At 39.3% G+C, this 23,779-nt stretch overlaps 1 protein-coding gene across 1 annotated transcript; it reads right to left on the bottom strand.

Annotated features, from left to right (window-relative positions):
• Nucleotides 1-17,364: 17,364 nt before the first annotated feature.
• Nucleotides 17,365-23,157, bottom strand: LOC142541923 (putative protein phosphatase 2C 24). The gene is made up of 7 exons (XM_075648371.1): nt 23,048-23,157; nt 21,985-22,311; nt 21,636-21,706; nt 19,302-19,708; nt 18,844-19,197; nt 18,357-18,462; nt 17,365-17,809 (listed from the first exon to the last, which is right to left on the bottom strand). The coding sequence occupies exons 1-7, from the start codon at nt 23,155-23,157 to the stop codon at nt 17,523-17,525; spliced, it is 1,662 nt and encodes a 553-aa protein (XP_075504486.1). The 3' UTR covers nt 17,365-17,522.
• Between the last annotated feature and the right edge of the window lie 622 nt (nt 23,158-23,779).

Here is a 23,779-nt window from a genome sequence, read left to right as displayed (position 1 = left end):
TGTTCAGTGCACTCTACCAGGAGCACCTATCTGCATGCTTGGACATCACAATGTCCCCTACCAATGAAACATGGTACTCACATCGCAGATACTAGTCTCAAACTCGAGCAGCCTATATCCTTCTTAGCAGCGGATGAATCGACTAAGAACTATTTAGAATATACAGTATTCCAAATATGAATTTCATGATACTCATCATATGAGCATCTCATATTCTTTCTACTATTTGTATATTCAAGGACTTTATCTATGCAACTAGCATGGGTATACAGATAAAGATGTGCCAAAACAATAATTTCAAATATTATTAAAATAAAGATTGTTTATACATAGAGTTTAAACATGAACCCTCGGCCAACACTTGGCTCAACGGGAACCTACTCTAACATACAATCCCATGTAAGAGGCACAGCTCACACGATCGATGATCACCTCAAATGCACAACGTGACCAACCTCCTACCCCGAGCTCGATCGACTTCGTGGCTCGTCCCAGCATTGGCCGAGCCTTCCTAGGCCATGGTTCAGACCCCTCAGGTTCTGGTCCATGGCCTAGATTGGCCCCTGCAATGCTGGTCATTACCACTGCACCGATCTACCGACTACAAGCCCAAAACTTCAAGAACTCGGCCGAACCTTACTCAACGCTACAAGGCCTCCCTTCCATCTTATAACCCCTTTCTTTCTCGGTGATAACAGTCTCTCAACGCACAGCACAACAGCCCCCTTGTAACAATTCAGAAAAAAAACGTGAGTGGGATAAGAAAACATTCAAGAACTTGAACAAATGATGAAGCTTTTCCACGCTAAGTGATGGATCGAGAGATTTCCTGCACAAATACATACACAATGATAATATTGAACGTGAATGATGCAAAAAAAATGTTACAAAGCGTGCCTTTGATCTACTTACGCGAGAGGATCGAACATCGAACGTCGGGAGAGCGCCAGAGAATTTTTCTTTGCAAGAAATGGAGATGGCCGAGAAGTGCAGCTTGGGGAGACTGCTGAAAATGAGAGAGTGGGTGTCTGAATGGCGGTGTCGGCTGGTAGGAGGATTAGTTTAGGGTTAGGGTTAATTAGATATTAATATTTATAGATTAAGTTTAAGCAAATGGGCCCTAACTATTATTTAAAGGTTTAAAAAGATATTTAAGCCCAATAAGCTTAAAAGTAGGCTCATTAAGTTCAAACACACTCACGAAAAATATTTCGTTTTGGAATGTTTTTCAAAATATTAGGCGAACCCTAAAAAACTCTCCCGATTCGATAAAATTTGCGCACCGGATAAAATAAAATCAGGCGGATAAAAATACCTAATAAAACTAATTTTTGAAAAATACACTTAAAAACACCTTATATTAATTAATAAAAATTTCTCATGCAATAAGATCATTTTTCTGATAATTCCCCGATCTCCGTTTCTCGTTCGAGCGCGAAATACAACTTAATAAATCTTTAATGCATGAACCTTTAAAATTTCATGAAATAAATTCTACCATGCAATAATTATGCATAAAATGCACAAAAATAATTAAACACATATTGTAAATAAAAAACCTAAATTGAATGTATTCAGGTTACGTGATTTAAATTCATGGACCTTACAACTCTTTCTCCCTAAATAAAATTCCGTCCTCGAAATTAAAATATACCGAATAACTCCGGGTAGCGAGTCCTCATCTCGGTCTTGGTCTTGGTCTCCCACGTAGCCTCCTCCTCAGAATGATTCAGCCACTTGACCTTGACCATTTGGATCACCATGTTCCGGAGTCTCTTCTCCTGCCTGTACAAAATCTAAGTGGGTTTCTCCTCGATTGATAGGTGTGGTGCCAGCTGAAGTGGCTCATGGTTAAGAACATGTGAAAGATTCGATATGAACATTCACGACATGGAGACGTGGAACACATCATGAACTCCTACCAGATTCGGCGGCAAAGCAACTCTGTAAGAGAGTGTCCCAACTCTCTCTAGGACCTCGAATGGTCCAACGAATCTAGGGCTGAGTTTGCCCTTTCTCCCGAACCTCATCACACCTTTCATCGGTGTGACCTTCACAAACACATGATCCCCTACTGCGAACTCAAGATCTCGCTGCTAGAACTCATCACAACTTTTCTGACGGCTCTGTGCAGTCTTCATCATGTCTCTAATCTTGGCCACTAAATCTGCAGTCTATATGACAATATCCAAACCCAACTCTGCTCGCTCTCCTACTTCGTCCCAATAAACTGGCGACCTACACTTCCTCCCGTAAAATCCCTCATATGGAACCATACCTATCGATTCCTGAAAACTGTTGTTGTATGTGAACTCCACAAGAGGTAACTTCGGCTCCCAGCTACCTTGGAAGTAGATTATGCAAGCTCGGAGTAGGTCCTCCAAAATCTGAATCACCCTCTCTGATTGATCGTCTGTCTGAGGATGAAAAGTAGTACTGAACAGAAGCTTCGTACCTAATGCCTGATAGAGGAACTTCCAGAATGCAGACATGAACCTCGGATCCCTGTCTGACACGATGGACACTGGAATCCCATACAGCCTGCCTATCTCCCTGATGTACAGCTCTGCGTACTGAGTCATGGTGAATGTCTTCCTGATCGGTAAGAAATGAGCTGATTTAGTGAGTTGATCAACAATCACCCAATGGCATTGAATCATCTAGTAGTTCAGCCCTGTCACAAAATCCATAGTAATGTTCTCCCATTTCCACTCGGGAATAGGGAGTGGTCTCAGCTTCCCTGCAGGTCTATGATGCTCTGCCTTAACCTGCTGACAAGAAAACACTCAGAGACAAATCGCAGAATATCTCGCTTCATGCCCGACCACCAATACAGAGTTTGTAGATCCTTATACATCTTCGTACTACCTATATGAATGGAGTACAGGGTGTTGTGGGCCTCGCTCAAGATATCTGCTCGAAGGGAATCATTGTCAGAAACCTATAGGCGGTCCCTATATCTAACTATGTCGTCCACAACTGTATACAGAGTTTCTGGCCCTTAGCCTCGTCCCTCTGTCTCCACTTCTGTAACTGCTCGTCATAAGTCTGCCCTATCCGAATTCTGTCTCTCAGAGTCGGTTATGCTGTCAGAGTAGCAAAATTCGGGGCCTCACTCCTAGCATAAACTGCAAGCTCAAATATCTGAATCTCATCCTTGAACGGTCTCTGCACTGACAGATGAGCAATCAGTGCGTGCTTCTTGCTCAGAGCGTTTGGAACTACATTAGCCTTATCCATATGGTAGCTAATGTCACAATCATAATCCTTCACCAGCTCCAGCCACCTCCTCTGTCGCATATTCAGCTCCTTCTGTGTGAAAGAAGTACTTCAGGCTCTTATGATCTGTAAAAATCATGCACTTCTCCCTATACAAATAGTGTCTCCAGATCTTCGGAGCAAATACCACTGCTACTAGCTTGAGGTCATGAGTCGGGTAATTCTTCTTATGAACCTTCATCTGTCTAGAGGCATAGGCTATCACTCTGTCCTGCTACATCAGAACTGCGTCCAACCCAAGCTTAGATGCATCTGTATAGACCACAAACTCTCCTTTCCCTAATGGCATAGCTAGTACTGGTGCAGTGGGCAACGCTAGCTTCAGTCTGTCAATGCTCTCACTACAAGAAAAAATAGATTCAACAACACATCAAAGACAACGGTTTTTATTAAAACCGTTGTATTTTTTCATTTAACAACGATTTTAACAAAAACCGTTGTCGTATCCTATAAAAACGTGCTTAAAGACAATGGTTTTTTAAAAACCGTTGTCTTTGATGTGTCTACGACAACGGTTTTTAAAAACAGTTGCCTTTGATGTGTCTACGAAAACGGTTTTAAAAAATCGTTGTCTATGAGAGTTTTTTTTTTGCTACGACAACGGTTTTTAAAAACCGTTGTCTATGAGCGTGTTTTTATGGGCTACGACAACTGTTTTAACAACCGTTGTCTATGAGCGTGTTTTTATGGGCTACGACAATTGTTTTAACAACCGTTGTCTATGAGCGTTTTTTTTTATGCTACGACAATGGTTTTTAAAAACTGTTGTCCATGAATGTGTTTTTTTGGGCTACGACAACGGTTTTTAAAAATCGTTTACATGTGTTTATGTCAAGGGTCAAAGACAACGGTTTACACAAACCATTGTCTTTCATGTGGTTTTTGTAGAACTATGACAACGGTTTTGTAAAACGTTGTCGTTTTTTAAATTTTTTTTTGTCAAAAAACCGTTGTAATTGTACTAAAACTTTTTAAAAAATGGCATTTAGCGACGGTACTAAAAAACCGTCGCTATTTTAAATTAGCGACGGTTTTACCCGTCGCTAAAGTTTGCGACGATTATTCCTAACCGTCGCTAAATTAAATTAGCGACGGTATTATCAAACTGTCGCTATTGGTTACAATAAATACCGTCGCATATTGAAATTCGCGACGGTATAAACCGTCGCTAATTTAACATCTGTGACAGTTCTTGATGGCGGCTGTCGCTATTTGCGACGGTATACACAAAACTGTTGAAAATAGCGACTGTTTTTTAATAGCCGTCGCTATTGGCGACGGTTGCAGCACAAACCGTCGCAAATTAGCGCATTGTCTATAAATATCGTCGCACTTGTTCATTTTCATCCTATACGAAATTTTTCTCTCTTCCCTCCCCTTAAATATTTCTCCCTCCACACGAAATTTTACTCTCTTCTCTCCACTCCAAATTTTTCTCCCTCCACACAAAATTTTTCTCTCTTCCCTCCCCAAAAAATTTTTTATCTCTTCCCTCCACAAAATTTTTCCCTCCACGAAAAATTTTTTATCTCTTCCCTCCACAAATTAATTTCGGAGTTAAGATTATAAGTAATATTATTATATGACAAAGATTTAAATTTTTTATTATTATAATTAATAAATTATCAAATATTTTTTTTTATTTTCCGTAAAACATTAGCGACGGAATTTATATGCCAAACCGTCGCTAATTAGCGACGAAAAACATATACACGCCGTCGCAAATTAGCGACGGAATACCGTTGCAAATTAGTGACAGTAACCATACATACTTCGTCGCTAATTAGCGACGGAATTCATATCAACACCGTCGCTAATTAGCGATTGTTTTTCTTAAACCGTCGCTAATCAGCGACAGTTTTCCTATAAAAACGGTTGCAATATTTAGTTTAACAACGATTTTTCAATGCTACGACAACGGTTTTTCACCGTCGTCTTTAGAAATGTACGACAACGGTTTTTCACAATTGTCTTTGAGCGCACCATTTAACCACAGGACCTTTAACAACGGTTTTATTAGACCTACGACAACAGTTTTTCGCCGTCGTCTTTAAAGTCTACAACAACGGTTAAAAACCTTTGTCTTTGAGCATACCCTTTAACCACAGGGCATTTAACAACAGTTTTATTTGACCTATGACAACGGTTTCTAACCGTTTTTCTTGTAGTGTCTCCTGACACTCAAGTCCCAGACAAACTTTTTATTATTCTTCGTCAAAGCGGTCATCGGTACCTCAATAGAAGAGAAGCCCTGGATGAACTTCCTATAGTAACCTGCCAATCCCAAGAACCTACAGATATCTCTGTCACACTCTTAGGAACTGGCCAATCTCTGACTGCTTCCACTTTGCTGGGGTCAATCGCTATGCCATCCTGTGATACAATGTGGCCTAAAAATGTCACTATTAAGACAGAACTCACATTTGCTGAACTTGGCAACTGTAGAGTCTGTAACACTATCCTCAGATCCTGACTGTGCTCCTCCCTGCACTTTGAATAGATCAGAATCTCGTCAATGAAGACTATGACGAACTGATCTAAGTATGGCTGAAGCACGGGATTCATGAGATCCATGAAGATCGCTGGCATGTTCGTCAGTCCTAAGGGCATCACCATAAACTCATAGTGCCCGTAACGCATCCGGAAGGCTGTCTTATGCACATCTGACTCCCTCACTTTCAGCTGATGGTACCCGGATCGAAGGTCTAATTTGGATAACACTGAAGCTCCCTGCAGCTGATCAAAAGAGTCCTCGATTCTCGGCAATGGATATTTATTCTTGACTCTGACTTTGTTAAGCTCTCGGTAGTCAATACATAGTCGCATGTTGCCATCCTTCTTCTTGACAAATAGCAATGGTGCGCTTCAAGGAGAAAAACTAAGGCGAATGAAACCCTTATCTAGTAGGTCCTGAATCTGATCTTTTAGCTCCTTCATATCTGTAGGTGCTAACCGGTAGGGCGCTTTAGATATTGTAATTGTGCTTGGCATAAGTTCAATCAAAAATTCCACCTCTATGTCTGGTGGGATGCCTGAAACTTCGTCAGGGAAAACACCGGAGAACTCCCTGATCACATCAACGTCCTCTAGCCTCCGCTCGACTGGCTCAGACACTTACACGATGCTGGCCAAAAACGTCTGGCAGCCTCTCCTCATCAGCTTTCTCGCGCACAGGCAGGAAATGACGTTCGGCATCTGCTAATGTCTAACTGCCTCAAAAACAAATGGCTTCCCACTGGGCAGTCTGACAGACACAGACCTCTATCGGAAATCTATGACGGCTCCATGACAAGATATCCAGTCCATTCCCAAGATAATGTCAAACTCCGATAATGGCAGCACTATCAAATCTGTGTGCACTGTAAATTTCTGTAACCGAAGCTCCAATCTCTTCATTATCTATGAAATGAATATCTGATCCTCGGATGGGATCAATACTCTGAACCCTGAATCCATCGCTAATGATATGATTCTTAGTCGCTTGACAAAAGATTCGGATATAAACGAATGCGTAGCCCCTGAATCTAGCAATTCATGTGTGGCTACACCTGCAATATATATATTCCCTACGACAAAACATACCATCAAATCTAATAGAGTCAAACTTAAGGAATTTCTTATCGGAAATTAACCTAAAATCCTCGAAAAATCACTTAATTAACCCATAGATCAATCCCAATAATTCAAAATTCAACCTCAAAAAAATCGAAAACTGCAAACTATCCCTTAGAGTTTCGAAAATTGCACATTGGTCCTTGAATTATTCGAAAATTACAATTTGACCCCATAAAATCATTGGTCGATAAATTTTGTTTTCAATCAAATAATTACATTTTTAATCTCAACTATGTAGAACATGCATCCTAATTCCTTCTAAGTCATCAATTCCAATACTTAAATCATCATACAAGCATAAAACCCAAGCGATTGTGCAGTAAATTAAAATCTTAAACCAAAGGGTTACCGATAATCACCGTCGAGTCTGGTGCTGCTTCAGCCTCCTCGGCGTGCATAACATAATCCCGGTGAGTAGTGGGGCCCTTGTTCGTAGGGCAATCATCTGCTTTATGGCCCTCATGTCCGCAAAAAAAGCACTTGAAGGTCCCCCACCTGCACTCGCCGAAATGGAACCTGCTGCACTGAGGGCACGACTGCCTGTCATCTGGCGCCTGAGCAGGTCTATGCTGTTGTGGCCTCCTACCCTGTCCCTGGGGTCTTTGCTGCCCATGCTGCCTCGGCAGCCCAGTAAACTGTTTTTTCTGCGGCTGGGCACTGGATTGAGTCTGCTCCCGCTTCCTATGCATCTGAAAGTATATGTCCCGCACTGCCTGCTCTGCCTGAAAAGTGCAGGCAGTGGCCTCAACATAACATGCCGGCCTCATCAGCATGACGTCCCGGTGAAGAGTGGGTCTCAGTCCATCTAGGAAATGCCTTAGCTTCTGTGCGGCATCTCCTGCTATCATGGGCACAAAATAGCAACCCCTATCAAACATGCGGATAAACTCCGCCACAAATAAGTCCCCCTGCCGGACGCTCATGAACTCCTTCGTCAGGAGGCCCCTGACGTGAGCTGGGAAATACTTCCAGAAGAACATCTCTCTGAATCTGGCCCACGTGAGAGTAGCCACATCCGCTGCATGTGCAGCTCCCTCCCACCATAGGGACGCATCATCCCTCATCATAAAAATGGCGCACCTGGCCTGGTCGTCATCCCTCATCTGCAGATAATCAAAATGTAACTCCAGATACCTAATCCATCCCTCTGCAACGAATGGATCGGTGGTACCCCCGAACACCTTCGGGTTGAGCCTATGGAACTGCTCAAAAACATCTGTCTGAGGCCTAGGAGCCTGATGTACCTGCTCCAGTAGCCTAGCCATACCCTCCAGAACTCAGGTGGATGGGTCCCTTGGCAATGGTAGTGGTGGGCCTTTGCCACCTCCTGGAATATCATCATGTCTGTCAATTCTCGGGTCGCGTCTGGGAGGCATGATCTAAATACAGTTCAATTTATAAACATAACTTATCATGCAATTAATCTAGGTTTTTAAAAAAAATAATAAAACTTAAATTGTAAAACCAGTTAAACAAGTACAGTAAATCATCCTAAAGCGTAAATCATGTAAACATGCAGGTAATAAAAGTAAATCATTTTAAACATTAAAGCGTAAAAGCTTACAGACTTGAGGCTTGAAGACTGAGCGACAGAAGGTGGCGGTAGCACAATCCTATACAGGAACCTAGCTCTGATATCAACTGTAACATCTACTCATTTTAAAAGTGCGGAAATATTATTATTTTTTTTAAAAAAAAAAGCTCGTATTCACGAAATTAAATTAAAATAATAATATTTATTTGACAATAAAAATAATGTATTTTAAAAATAACCAACGTCATCCAAGTTCAAACGTAAACATAAACGAGTAAAGATCGTAATATCATCAACGTATAAAAATGTTTAACTCCTCTCAAAACTTATAAATCAACTGCGGAAAAACATGCGGTCCTCGGGTTATGTCACTGCACCAGAGCTGCCTACTCAGAGTTCAGCACCTCTAGTCTCCTCAGCATCAAACTCACCTGCATCACAAGCGCCTAGTGAGTATAAAGACTCAACATACCTTTATCAGGAATAACAAGTACATATACATGGCACACAGCAGTGAAAAATATCATACTCAAAATATCTTTCATGAACTTAAAAGCATAACATAAATGTGTCGTGTAAAATCATATCATATCAAATCATGTCATCACGTGTCATCATATACGTATACATTTTCATTTAGTTGAATTCAGTTCATTAGTTGTGATTTTTGTATCAGCTCTATCGATGGATCTATCTACGTATAACCACGGTACCGGGCGACGGGGACATCAGCGATAGCATTACCCATCCAATAAGCCTTGGCCTCAGCTCATCATATCTCATGTAATTGTATACATATACATCGTCAGTCACAATCAATTTCCATCGTTCAAAAATATCATATTCACCACTTAATAAAACATGCAAATAAGTAAATTTTTCCCGAAAACCAAGCATGCACCGTAATTTATCCTAATTTCATAAAAATCATAAACGTGATGCATAAACATTAAAAACATGATAAAATGTGCTCAGGGCGCTACCATAACCAAAATCTCCCCCCGGGTGCAAAATGACCATTTTGCCCCTGGAAACCCAAAATTTACCGTTTTACCCTTGACCTCTAAGATTGACCCGAAGCTTACCAAACTCATTAAAACATACCAAAACAGAATTAAAATCATTCTTAGACATAAACTCAAGCCCATTTCATGGCTTAACCAATTCTTTTTAAAACTTGGACCGGGGTCACGGTTTTAACCCGAATCGACTCGAAACTTAATTAAAATTTTCCCAACGTTTTACGACACCTTATAAACACTTAAAAAGTCCTAAGAACCCCAAAACCAAGCTGTTAAACACTCAAACCACACCTGAACAGCTGCTGGAAAAACCAGAAACTTCCCTTAACTTCAAATTACATCACTTCCTATTCTTGCGCTCTAACCTACACCCGAATGATACAGCCCCGACTCAACCCTCCATAGACCATCCTAGGACCCATCTAGACTCAAAGGAACCACGGCTACACTCCCATCCAAGAGGCACAACTCACACGATCGATGATCACCTCAAATGCACAACGTGACCAACCTCCTACCCCGAGCTCGATCGACTTCGTGGCTCATCCCAGCATTGGCCGAGCCTTCCTAGGCCATGGTTCAGACCCCTCAGGGTCTGGTCCATGGCCTGGATTGGCCCCTGCAATGCTGGTCATTACCACTGCACCGATCTACCGACTACAAGCCCAAAACCTCAAGAACTCGGCCGAACCTTACTCAACGCTACAAGGCCTCACTTCCAGCTTATAACCCCTTTCTTTCTCGGTGATAACAGTCTCTCAACACACAGCACAACAGCCCCCTTGTAACAATTCAGAAAAAAAAACGTGAGTGGGATAAGAAAACATTCAAGAACTTGAACAAATGATGAAGCTTTTCCACGCTAAGTGATGGATCGAGAGATTTTCTGCACAAATACATACACATCGATAATATTGAATGTTAATGATGCAAAAAAATGTTACAAAGCGTGCCTTTGATGTATTTACGCGAGACAATCGAAGATCGAACGTCGGGAGAGCGTTAGAATTTTACTTTGCAAGAAATGAAGATGGCTGAGAACTGCAGCTAGGGGAGGCTACTGTAAATGAGAGAGTTGTCTGAATGGGGGTTTCGGCTGGTAGGAGGATTAGTTTAGGGTTAGGGTTAATTAGGTATTAATAAATATAGATTAAGTTTAAACAAATGGGCCTTAATTGTTATTGAAAGATTCAAAAAGATATTTAAGCCCAATGATCTTAAAAGAAGGCCCATTAAGTTCAAACACACTCCCGAAAAATATTTCGTGTTGAAAATTTTTTGAAAATATTAGCCTAACCCTCAAAAAGTCCCCCGATTCGATAAAATTTGCGCACCGGATAAAATAAAATCATGCGGATAAAAATAACTAATAAAGCTCATTTTTAAAAAATACACTTAAAAACAGCTTAAATTAATTAATAAAAATTACTCATGCAATAAGATCATTTTCTTGATAATTCCCCTGTCTTCGTTCCTAGTTCGAGCGAAAAATACAACTTAAAAATCTTTAATGCATAAACCTTTAAAATTTCATGAATTAAATTCTACCATGTAATAATTAAACACATAATGTAAATAATAATCCTAGATTGCATGCATTCAGGTTACGTGATTTAAATTCCTGGACCTTACAACAGTACTGCGGATTTCACCACTGAGGCCGAATACATTGTTGCAATAGCTACAGCAAAGGAGGTTGTTTGGTTAAAGAACTTCGTCCAAGAGTTGGGCATAATTCATAATGGAGTTTCTCATGTCCCGGTGTTTTTTGACAACACAGGAGCCATAGCTCAGGGAAAGGAGCCAATGTCTCATCAGAAATCCAAACATGTATTGAGAAAGTACCACATCCTACGAGAGATTGTGGAAAGAGGAGAAGTGTCGATTGACAAAGTCGGCTCCGCAGATAATATTGTTGATCCACTAACTAAGCCTTTACCTGGACCATTATTCGAGAGGCATCACGAATCGATGGGTTTGAATTATATGGGTAGTTGGCTCTAGTGCAAGTGGGGGATACTGTTAGAGTAGGTGCTCGTCGAGCTCAGTGTTGGTCGAGGGTTCATTTTGTGACTAGTATCTGCGATGTGAGTATCATGTTTCATTGGTAGGGCACATTGTGATGTCCGAGCATGCAGATTGGTGCTCTTTGTAGAGTGAACTAAACAACCCTCCATAAAGGACTTTCCAAGTGGTTCTCAAAATAATTAAATTAATTCAAGTGTTGATTTAATTGTATAACATTGGGCCTTGTAGAGCCCAATTAGAAATAATTATTCAACTAGTGGGCTTGAGTAAAATCAAGTAAAGTTTAAATAGTCTCAAATATGTTTGAGATATTTAAATAAAAGTCCATGAGCTTTGTCGATGTTACAAGCCCAAATAATATGCATGTGGAGGTGAAAGGTTGGGAGACAAATTTTTCAATAAACAAGGCATGTGTCTCACATGCACTTTAACTTTCCACAACCAAGAAAATATCTCCCCCTTCTCTCCTAAAAGCATAGTGGCCGAAATTTTGAAGCATTCTTCCTCTAATTTTTCTTCTTCATTTTGTTGAGGAAAGTACAAACTTCTCAAAGAAAATGCTTAATTTTTCCAGTGCAAAATTAGAGTGGATCTACCTTGTTAGTTGTGAATCTAATTTTGAAGGAAGGAGTCCATTTGAGCGAGGAGTGGTGTTGGAAGCTTGTACCTTCAAGAGCTAAGTTGTTTACAACTTAGTTGAAGCCAAAACATCAAGCCTTGTGATTGATAGGTATATTTCTGAACATACTATGAATGTCATTTTTTTGTTTTATGGTATTTGCTACACACAATATGTTGGGGTCCTCGGTTTTATCATAAAATATTTTTTTTGAAACTTTTGTTGCGTATCCGGGCACCGTAACCGATCCCCTTTCAATATTATCATTTAATCATGCAGTCATACATTTAATCTTATAATAAATATCATGCTAGCATTTAAAATCAATTAATTAAAACAATTAAGCAATTAAAATAATTTGCATGCATGTGGTTTACGTTGGTTGGTTTTTCGGACGTTACAATTCCCCCCCCACCCCTAAATAGTTTCGTCCTCGAAATTTTCCTTAACTTGATGATTGCAAAGCTTAGATTCCCTTATCCACCTCAACCTTGACCTCAACCTTGAATCTTACTCTTCGATTTGGTCTTCAAAATCTTGAAAATTGCAATTTTAACCCAAAAATTTCCCAAAGTCGACTCCTAAATCCAGCTCAAGTAGAACATGAACCCTATTCTTTTCTAAGTTCTTCATTAACTCAATTGATTCTCTTAACCCAATTTAACATTTCATGCAAATAAAAGCATCGAAAAAATGTTAAACATTTAGGTTACCTAGAAATCAGTGTAGTGTCGGCTCTGCCTCAGCCTCCTCAGCTTGCATCACAATACCCTTCCAGCAGTGGGTTCCTTGAACTTTGGGCAAACCTTAGCCTTGTGTCCCAAATCTCCACATTTGAAGCACTTGTAAGTGCGCCACATGCACTTGCCAAGATGTGGACGATTGCACTCTTTTCACAGTGCTCTCTCATCAGCCTTCCGAACGTTCCCTCTTGGTGGTTGCCCTTGTGGTTTTGGTGGTTCTGGTTGCTTAGGTGGTCGCACATAGGGCTTCTTATTACTCTGACTAGCTTGCTGAGCACGGTTTCTCTTTCGCTGTAACTCCCAATCAATATCTTTAAGTGACTGCTTGGCTCTTAAAGCTTTTGCAACGGCAGTAGTGTATAATCAGTAGGATCGCCAAGCATCACATCACGTCGGATAGTCGGCCTAAACCATCTAGAAAATGTCGTAATTTCTCAGCAGCATCATTGGCAATCAAGGGCACAAAGTGACAGCCCCTATCAAACTTCTGCACAAACTCAGCAATAGACCAATCCCTCTGACGGAGACTCACAAACTCTCTCTTAAGCCTAGAACGGACATCGGATCTGAAGTACTTGTCATAGAACACCCTCTTGAACTCTTCCCAAGTCAAAGTCGCCATATTCACTCCTCGCTCTGCTCCCTCCCACCATAGGAAAGCGTCGCCTTTCAGCAGATAGATAGAGCAATGAACTCGGTCAGCATCCGCCAACTCCATGTAACGAAAGATCACCTCCAAAGATCTAATCCATCCCTCAGCAACGAATGGATCAGTAGTACCATTAAAATCCTCGGGGTTCATCTTCTTAAAATGCTCATAAGCAGCCTCTGGTCTGACCCTCGCACCATTTCCTACTTGTTGCTCAAAAAAATGGGCCATACCGGCTAGTACACGGGCACTAGCATCTTGAAGAGGTGGAGACTGTGGAATCTCCTCCTCATGTCTATCCTCATCATTCCTACGCAAAATCCTTCTAGGAGGCATCTCTGTATACGTCATCCAAACCATGTAACCAACATGCATTTAATTTTTTTTCATGCAGCATGCAACTAACAAGTATACCATACATCATACAAGCACTTAGAAGAATTTTAAACATATAAAATATAGAGCAGTAAAAACTCACATATTTGAGGCGTGACTTCTTGATCTTCTCGAAGCGACAGTACAAAACCCTTTGGGAAAAACCTTGTCATTGGTACCAACTGAAAAGACCTCGAATTTTTTTTTAAAACATAACTCGAAAATAATAATTTAAATACTTAAAATTTTCGTAACCATAATAAATTAACATTTAAAATCTCAAGTGCATAGAATAAATCCTAAATCATCAACTAACCAAAATCCTATATCGAACTTCACAAAGATCAACTAACTATAAAATAAAGCATAAAAATATCTCTAATAAAATCATTAACAATAATCTTTAAATCTTATATCTAACAAGCTAATGCGGAAACATAAAGGTCCCTCGGAAGTGTACTGCTGCACTCGATTCACTCAATCGTCAGCGCCTCCTATAAAATCATAAAATTTTGCATCATACAAACTTAGTGAGTCTAATGACTCAGCACGTTCTAAACATGAGTAGCAAATAATATATACACAATCGCATGCATTTAAAAAGCATACTTTTATTTAAGATAGCTTTTGAACATAGATAAACCATTTAAAAATCATTTAAGCATAATTAAATCATTTAAAAAACTTTTAAGCATAAATCATATATCATAAATCATTTTAATCGTAAAGCTTTCAATCATATATCATTTTGGGTGAAGTTTGATCTTTGAAAGTGACTAGCTTTTATCCTCCGGTCGACTGATCAGTCTTCAGCTCCACATGGCTCATGGGGGTGGGCACTAAGCTTCACCATGGAAATACGATCGCCGAGGTCCCTCTGGGCCTTGGCCCGTAAACAGGACCCTCTGGGACCTTGGCCCGTATATGGGCTCCTTCTGGAACTTTGGCCCTCACAATATCTCCACAAAATCATATTAGTTCACCGTTCCATCAAAAAACGGATCCCCCACACATCATATTTCATTTGTCACAGTCACTTCAAATCCCTCAAAAATATTTTTTCTTGTCTTTAAAAATCATAAAATAACATAACTTCCAAAAATAGCATTTTAAACTGTATAGATTGCACAACTTTACCATAAAACATAAAATATCATATTTTCATAAAAAAACGTCACTTTAAATAAAAGAATATCATTTAACATACATTATGATCCTTCGGGACGCTGTCAAGCTTTCACATATTTTCCTAAGCGTAAAATTATCGTTTTGCCCTAGACGTAAAAATTTTCGATTTTATCTTTTTCTCACTTTTAATAACATGGGTTATCCCAAATAATTAGTTAAGCTTAAATAAAATTTTTCATAATTTTATTAAGTTTAAATCTAGGTGTCTCAATAAATTCTTTAATTAGCGTTTCGTGAGGCGATTAAATCCCGGATAAATTCAAAACTCATTATTTTCTTCTCAAATTTTAAACATAACATTTTAATTACCTATTCTACCCTTGTGAGACATGAACCACACCCGTGGACCCATGGTTCCAATTTTATTCTTTTAAATCTCGTTTTTTACCATTATATGACAACATCGAGCCATCTTCCAAAATACTCGAGTCATGATCGAGCCACCTCGAGCCAAACACGAGCCAACCCACCTAGGCACCCCCGAACCAAGCCACACCCATAGAGCCTATCCTATCTCGCTCAAACATTCCTGGAACCGAGACCTTGTTCTACGCATGGCTTGAAACTCACGCCTATAGACTCCTAGTGACCCTAGGACTCCTCCAGCCGAGCCACCACCGAGCCATCATGACCCTAACCGTCCCTGGACCACGTCCAGACCCAACCAAGTCCCTGCCTTGCGCAGCAAGCCATGTGAACTGCCCCAACCCCCAGCAACAACCTGCGCGCCTCCAAGCTCTCTCGAGCCTCTCTCGTTTTGCTCGAGCCAGCAGCAAGCCCAGCCGCTCCACCCCTGGTCCGACCCTTGCCCATCACCCTAGAACCCTGATGGACCACCCTGGCTCGCCCCCAAGACATGATCCACACTCCCCCTATTCTCCCGAACTCCCCTTGCATGCGTGGGGAAGAGTCCCACTTCACATGGCCTTTTCCCCAGCCCATGAATCGAGCCCTATCCCACCTAAGACTCTTTTTAGGACTTAACCACGACCCTTAGGACCCAACCCCCAGACATGGTCGAGCCCCACGTGCCCATGAATCCTAGCCAACCCCATGACTCAAGTGCAACCCAACAAAAACCCACCGTCTCTTCCTTAACCATTCCTATGGTTCCAACTTGTTATTTCCTTTAATTTTTGTAATGTTTTGTTCATATTTTATCATGTATTGGCAGCTTTTCTCATTGGGAATCATAACGTTCTTCAAAATGTACGTAAAATAATTAAAACTTTGAAAATAAGTATCATACCGTAAAATAATCAAACGCTCATCTTCTTCATGCATAATCAATTAACACACACATATTATGATTTTTATGATGTTTAAAAGGGTTTATAAAACGTGTCTTTGCGTTTATAACGCTCGAATATACGATCGATAGCGAGGGTGTGATGTTGGATGATCGGACGACGAAGAACATAAGCCTTCTTCTTCCCCAAAATTCTCGAAATTATTGTAGTGTGTGTGAGGTGTATTTCGGCTGATTGAAAGTAAAATTATGGGGTTTTGAAATTCTATGTAACATATTTATAGATTTAAACAACATGCTAATGGGCTTTGGTTTTTGGTTTGCAAGCTTAAGGGTAATTGGACCTTCTTTAAATAATTAATTTGGATCCAATAACACTTAATTAATTAAATATTAAATGTTTATAAAAGTAGTTTCCCAAAAATAATATTTTTGATCTTTTAAAATTTCTTATTTGTCCAAAACCGGCTTCCCGGGAAAAATCGAGCTCGACTCGTAAAATAATTCTAAAACATTTTTAGAAAAATTAAATCATTTTTAATCATATTAGGAAGCCTGAAATTATTAATTTAATGAAAAATAATTATCTTGTCTTGGTCGTCCTCGATCTCTTTTCTACTGCTTATTATCGAATATTTGGGAAAAATCCTTCAATTTCATGAAATCGTGTTATATTATCATTTAATAATGTAATCATATTTTTAATCATATAATAAATATCATGCTAACATTTAAAATAAATAAATTAAAACAATTAAATAATTAAAATAATTTGCATGGACGTGTTTATATAAGTTGGTTTTTCGTAAGAAGAATAAGAGATGTTCTGGACTGATGACCAATTTCGAAAGTCCTGTTTGATTAATGTTTTTAATTCAATTGTAATCGATTAAACACTTTATCTATTTTGACTTCTGCTTTGCAAAAACCATGTTCATTTATTACAAAAAAAAACACTTTTTTTTTAGTGTTTGATTGTTAATTTCCCGATGTCATAAACTTCAGTATCGGGATATCACAACATAAAGCCTCCAAACTTCGGAAACCAAAATAATAGCAAAGATGCAATGAAAAGAGGCATAAACCCTAAAAATAGAAACCCAAGATTCTAAATATATATTCAACGGAATGATTTGCACTTCGATAAACCGTGTCCAAACTTGATTTTTTTTAAAAAAAAATCACACTTTGGCCTCGATTTAGCCTGGCATACCCACGTAATTATTTTCTAATGTCAATGGCTACCACGCTGACATTGTCTGCGCTCGTTCTTGCCAAAGCCAGTTTCGTTAGAAGCATTGATGCATCAGCACATGCATTGTTCGATGCAGTCTGATCGTGCCCATGCTTGTTCTTCAAGCACATCCGGACAACCCCACATGCAGTATCGTTCGACACCACGTCCCACAGCCCATCGCTCGCCAAGATCAGGCACTCATCGTCCTCCATTCGCTTCATCACGGTCACTTCTGGCTCCCATGTTACGTATGGCTTTAAATAATTGTCGCCTGTTGCGTGCAATATATATAGCCAATTAATATCATTAATATTATGCATGTACACAATTTTAAATATACCTACGTAGGAAATTAATTATACGTTCAATTAATAAAAAACAGAAAATTAAGCGCGTTTTACGTTCAACAATTTCATGGGAGTTTAAGAATCTATACAAATAATCTAAACTTCAATTCGAAAAAAATAATTCCTATCAAGCGTTCGAATATTAAAATCGAATCTCTCTCGAAAGAAATCCTTCACTCAATAAAAAAACATTAAAACTATTATAATTTTTTTTATATAGAAGTATATCATACAAAACATTATTAAGAGTATTTGGAATGGAATTTCTGTGAAACCAAACCCACTGAAACAGATTAAATGTGATATATATTTAGGAGGTTAGGTAGATTTTACATATACAAATTATATTATCACGCGCTTCAATAAATTTAATTTCATACTCATGAACAAGTTTTGTTACATAAAAATTTGATCTTTACCAATCCATATATCATCTCGATTACAGAAAAATAATTTGAAAAAATGACTTACCAATAGCTCTAGACATGGCAAGAACTCCAAGAACACGCGCACCCTCCCAAAATATTACGCGCCCACCTGCGGCTTGGATCCGGTTCAGCTCATCAAGCCGGTCCGGCTGCATTTTTAATATGCATTCTCAGTAAAATATTTCTTTACGTACAAAATTATAATCTTTCACTACCATCCAAATTAACTTTTATCCATACATCATTCTTTTAATCTTGCAATGGAATCTATGAAATCGTGTGCGAACTCTTGAACATAACACGCAAGTCGTTAAGAGTAGAACATCATTAATTACAAATAATTTTGCCCCTCGCTCGTAAAAGCCGGCCATAGCGTTAGCGGAAACAGATTACATCCTCATGACGAAAAATGATTTTATATAGGCATAGCTATAGTGATTCTAAAAATGAAGTTTGTGTTTTAATGGGTTTTTAAGTTTTTATAAAATTTAATGCCGAGGAAGTGTAGATGAGGAGGAGCAAGAGCTTGCTTTGTGATCGTTGGAGAGAGGAATGGCTTTGCCATTGCGGCAGAGCACCGCCCTTGAATCACCGCAGTTCGCCACAATGATCTCGTCCGGCGCGACTACGGCTATCACCGCCGTGGATCCAACGGCGTCGCACGCCGGACACTTCAGCTCACAGCGGCAGTTCGGAGTTACGTCATCAACCACGTTTTCGTTCCATGCAATCACTTCTTTGTCCATGCGGCCGAAGCTTCGATCCATCACCTTTTTCCACCATTTCCGGTCACAGTAGCTTTCTGCTGCTGCTAGTTCTTCCTCTGCAAAATCCAACTCTTCCTTCACTAGCTCATGAAGCCTCTCTCTGCACCTCGTCGCCACCTAAAAAACCCAGAAAAGTACGAAAATGGTGATGTGAAAGATTTACTATGATTTATGTTGACATTTATGTGGACCAACATTAATCAACAATAAAAATATATTACATGAGAGCATCCATGGCCGTCGTAAACTCCAAAGTAGTGCAGTACTTGTGGTCTGCTTTGATGTAGATTGGAAAACGAGGGGTGGATCGCCACTGCATCTTCCATGTCCCTTCGCCTTCCGCATACGGAGGCCATTCCGAATTTCGGCCGCATCTGAGTGACTCCGTCGGAGAATAGAAACGATTCCGGCACAATTTCCGGCATCAAGCCACATTTAGCAACACCTTCGTTCAACCGATGACGTTTCGAATCATCATCGGTCTCAATCGGCACCAAAATGTACGACCGCGCTCGAACCTTCTGGAGCTGCATTCTCCGCCGCCGCGCCGCTCGGCTGCTCGTATCGCAAGAACCTTCGTTCTCACCCACCAAACCGCAACATATTAGGCCATTTGCAACACGAACCTCTTACCTTTAATCAAAAGAAAATGTTCAATTTCAAAAACAAAAAGATACAGAGAATTTAAACGCCGCCTGCCCATTCAGTTTCTCTCGCGAAAACCGAAACCTAACGAAGCAAGCCAACGCACCTCTAATGCTTCCCCTCCCGAAGAGTAACCGAATCTGGACCGTCCATCCCCATCCACAGCCAGATGAAGCTCAACACGTGTAGGATGAACAATGCAAGGAAACCACAAATCCAATGAAAACACGACACCGAAATGCTTTCTCTACTAATGGGTCCCGCGGATAATTAGGTTCACAGGGACACGCGTAGAGTGTACGAGATTTTTTTAATCAGCATTGAGGGGTCGAAGGTGGAGATGGCAACAGGTGGGGCAGGTGTCGCCTCTTTGATGCGACGGAGGAAGAGGAATCACCGCTTTGACGATGTTCAGTAGTTTTTTTTTTTTTTTTTTTTTTTTTGAGGAGGATGTTCAGTAGTTGAGTCTCGGCTTTCTAATTTTGTTCATTCATTTCTACGTTTTTATTCATTTCTACGTTTTTATTTTGGATAAACTTTCGGTAACTCTATGCATCCCCTCTCAACTTTATTCTTACTCACCATCCCATCAATTTTTTGTTTTAACTTCCCAATATTTTAAATTTTTCAAAAATACATTTACTCCTTTTATGTCTGGTATGTGGCATTGTTATACCTATCGAGCCTGTTCTTGAAGCATATAGCCCCAAGACATACAGCTACGCAAGGTTTCCAGCCTATATACCTTGCTCAAATGATCGATTTTATTTTATTTTATAAAATGCTCATCATGCTTCCGAAATAAAAATTAAATCTTTACCTCTTTGACTGGTGTGTCACGGGTTATATCCACCGTGTTTTACAGACGGCTCCTTACAGCCTAACCACGCAGTCGCAACAGATGGTTACTGATGCAGATTCCTTCAGCAGCACTTGGCACAACCCTAATTCGTTTCCTACCTTAAAGTGTACAATAAAAGATAAAATTTTGAAAATAATACATGAGAGAGGCTGGAAAGGTTTTCTTTATTCAAACACAAATATTTATTATTACATTGTAACCTCATATAGAGGAGGAGAAAATTGTTTAGCTACTTATAGTAGCCGAACTCACAAAACACAAACTTGAAAGAAAATATTACAAGTTATTTTTGAATGAAAATGAGGAAATGTTCGATGATCCCAACTTCATTCTTCCTGCCTTATTTATAGAAGGCTTCTTCGAATTTGAAACTCGGATTTCAAATCTTGGTAAACATTTACAGCTTGCATCCGGACCACTTTCTGTAGTGGTTGAGTGGTGCCTCCACTTTTCTTGTATTTTTCCTATATCATAAATATGGAAATAACATGTTCTTCTGATTTGATCTCCTGGCACAAATAGTATATATGTGTTGGATCATATCAGCTGATATCTCGTTCCCTGCTTCTTTTAGTACTTGATATAGCTCTTTGAAAACCTTCAGCGATTTTCTTGTAGCTTTGATTCTTCATTTGAAAACTTTGAAAATTGTTTTATATATATTCATTGTTTCCAGCTTTGTTTATTTTTCCCGTTCTCACTAACTCTTTATTTAAAAATGTAATTAGGTCCAGATTCTCTTTCCTTTTAGTGGGTTAGTCACCTGCCCACTAACTCTTGTCTTTTTATTGGATTTTTCTTTTTTAAAGATATGGAATCCAATGTTCTTTGTCCTTTACCACCGATTATTGGTGGTCCTTGTCTTCCACTCACATGATGGTCCTTCCCCACTTGTATTAGCGTCGGTAAAGTGTTTCCGATCAGATCTCGGCTTGAATCCTTTACCAAACTCCGGTTTTTTCTGGTTTTGGCATTCTGGGCCGATATTTTCTGATCATCTTCCTATATGTGCCATATTACAGAATTTTCGGCGAGTCTCTTTACTTGCCGGTAGCTTGCTGTTCCAGAGAAGATTTCTTTTCTTTTCGAACAGATCTTCTGCGAATCTCGTTGTTTTTTCTGTCATTGTATTCAACAGGAAAGATCCATTTAAAGAATTTTGATAAAAATTAAGTGGATACTTGACTTTGTCCATCTCTGTTAGACAGACCCAAACTCCCCATGCTCTCCTGATAGATATGTCATCTTCATTGAATGAAGAGACTAGGGGTGTTTCGTTTGTAGGAGGGTCCTTGATGAATTTCTGAACATTCATGTCTGGCCTCCTTAGCTTGATAAAATGAAAGGCTTCGTGTGAGCCTTTTCCTGCTGGTTCTGGTGCTGTACTAAAAAAATACAGTTCCAGAATATCTTCCCTGGACAAATGATCATTGTTCGTCCAAGTTTCCTGTACCCCTTCCTGTATCCACTTTGGTAATGCTGAAATCTCCGGGAAGCTGGGTGAAGTAGTATAAACTGAGGCAAGAGCTTCAAATTCATACCAAACCTTGACCTTCTTTGGATATGAATTTTGTTTCATCCATACCCTAGGATATTTTCCTACAATATCAACTCGAACCATGGCTGGGTTGATGCCAATTCTTGTATTCAATTTCTCCCAAGTCTGTTGATAAATCTGGAATGGAGAAATTGCAGTTTCATTAGTACCAACCTTAGCTTTGCCCCTGTCAGTATTAGGTCTAAGGTTGATCTCTCCCTCTTCAATCCCCGAGGTGAAGGGTTGACTTGAAGACTCGAGATTGAAATTTAGAGTTTCAATTTTTGTTTTGGCCGACTCATCAGAGGATGATCCCGGCTTAACACTTGTACTAGGGGTATTTGAATCCCCTGCTCTACATATAAAGTCCTGTACTCGAAAACTCTCCATTCGTGAAACCAATGGCTTCTCGATGCCATGGAGGATAGGCCTTTGCGTTACAGACCATAACTGAGTTTATGTTGGTAAACATCATCTAATTCGGTCAGAGACAATTCTCTTATCCATTTTTTGAAGCCTTTCTGCAATTTCTACGTTCAGTGCTAACTTGTTAAACTCAGTTTGAAGCATTTCAAGGTGTTCCCTCAAATGCCTCTGCATCTTGATGATAGAATCAATTTCAATGCTGTCTATCTCTCGTTAAAAAATCTGCAAGAATATTTTCTTGAGATTCAATAATAATTATATCAAAAATATAATTTTGACATAAAGCTTGTCATCTTAAAAGCCTAGCTTTTTCTAGTTTGGATTCAATCTTGTTTCTCAGAAAATCTTTTACCTGTGTATTCTCAACTTTCAAAATAAATTTCTTTGCAAGTAAAAATAATTGCCATTTTTCAAAAGCTCTTTTTACTGCATAAAATTCCTTCTCGTTGATATGATATTTTATGGCTTCTGCATCTGAGAATAAACCACTACAATACCTACATGGTTGTTCTCTATCTAGTGTGAACTTTGTTAAAACTGCAGCCCACGAATGATCACTGACATCGGTATACAATACCAGATCATCTTCATATTGAGGAATAGCCATTTTTGGAAGATTCTTACAAATCTCCTTTAAATAGACAAGTCCTTCTGTGTGTTCTTTTGTCTATATAAATCTTGCATCATTTTTCAATAATGGACTAAACATTTTCCTGTGTTTTGCTAGATTTTTAATAAACATTCCATCAAAATTAACAACTCCTAGAAAACTCTGAAGTTGTTTCTTTTCTTTTAGCTCGTTTGGAAAATTTTGCACTTTCTCAACTATATGATCCTGCAAAATTATTCCAGACTCATCAATTTCTATTCCTAGAAATTCAATCTTTCTTGTGGCAATGATTGCTTTATTTTCTAATAAAACCGGTCCATCTTTTTTGCAAACATTAGAGAAAACTTCTAAATGTTTGACATGTTCTTTGTTGCGACTTTGATTGTTGCACTCCCAAGAGCAGGTTGTCCACAAGTAGTATAATTCGGTGAGTCCGAATATCGTATCTACAGGGAAGCTAAGGTAATTACAAGTCGACTATAATGTCTTTTGGTTTTGTTTTTTTTTTTTTTGTTTTTTTTTAATTTTAATTGTTTGAATCTTTAATCGGTAAATTTTAATTGCTCAAATTTTAATTTAAGTAGTTGAGATTAAATGATCCACTCTTGGTATTTTAATA

This window comes from Primulina tabacum, chromosome 4 (assembly GCF_025594145.1).
Source record: "Primulina tabacum isolate GXHZ01 chromosome 4, ASM2559414v2, whole genome shotgun sequence".
NCBI classification, from domain to species: domain Eukaryota; kingdom Viridiplantae; phylum Streptophyta; class Magnoliopsida; order Lamiales; family Gesneriaceae; genus Primulina; species Primulina tabacum.
The sequence above is the reverse complement of the archived record's forward strand: the minus strand, read 5'-3'. Positions and strand labels throughout refer to the sequence as shown.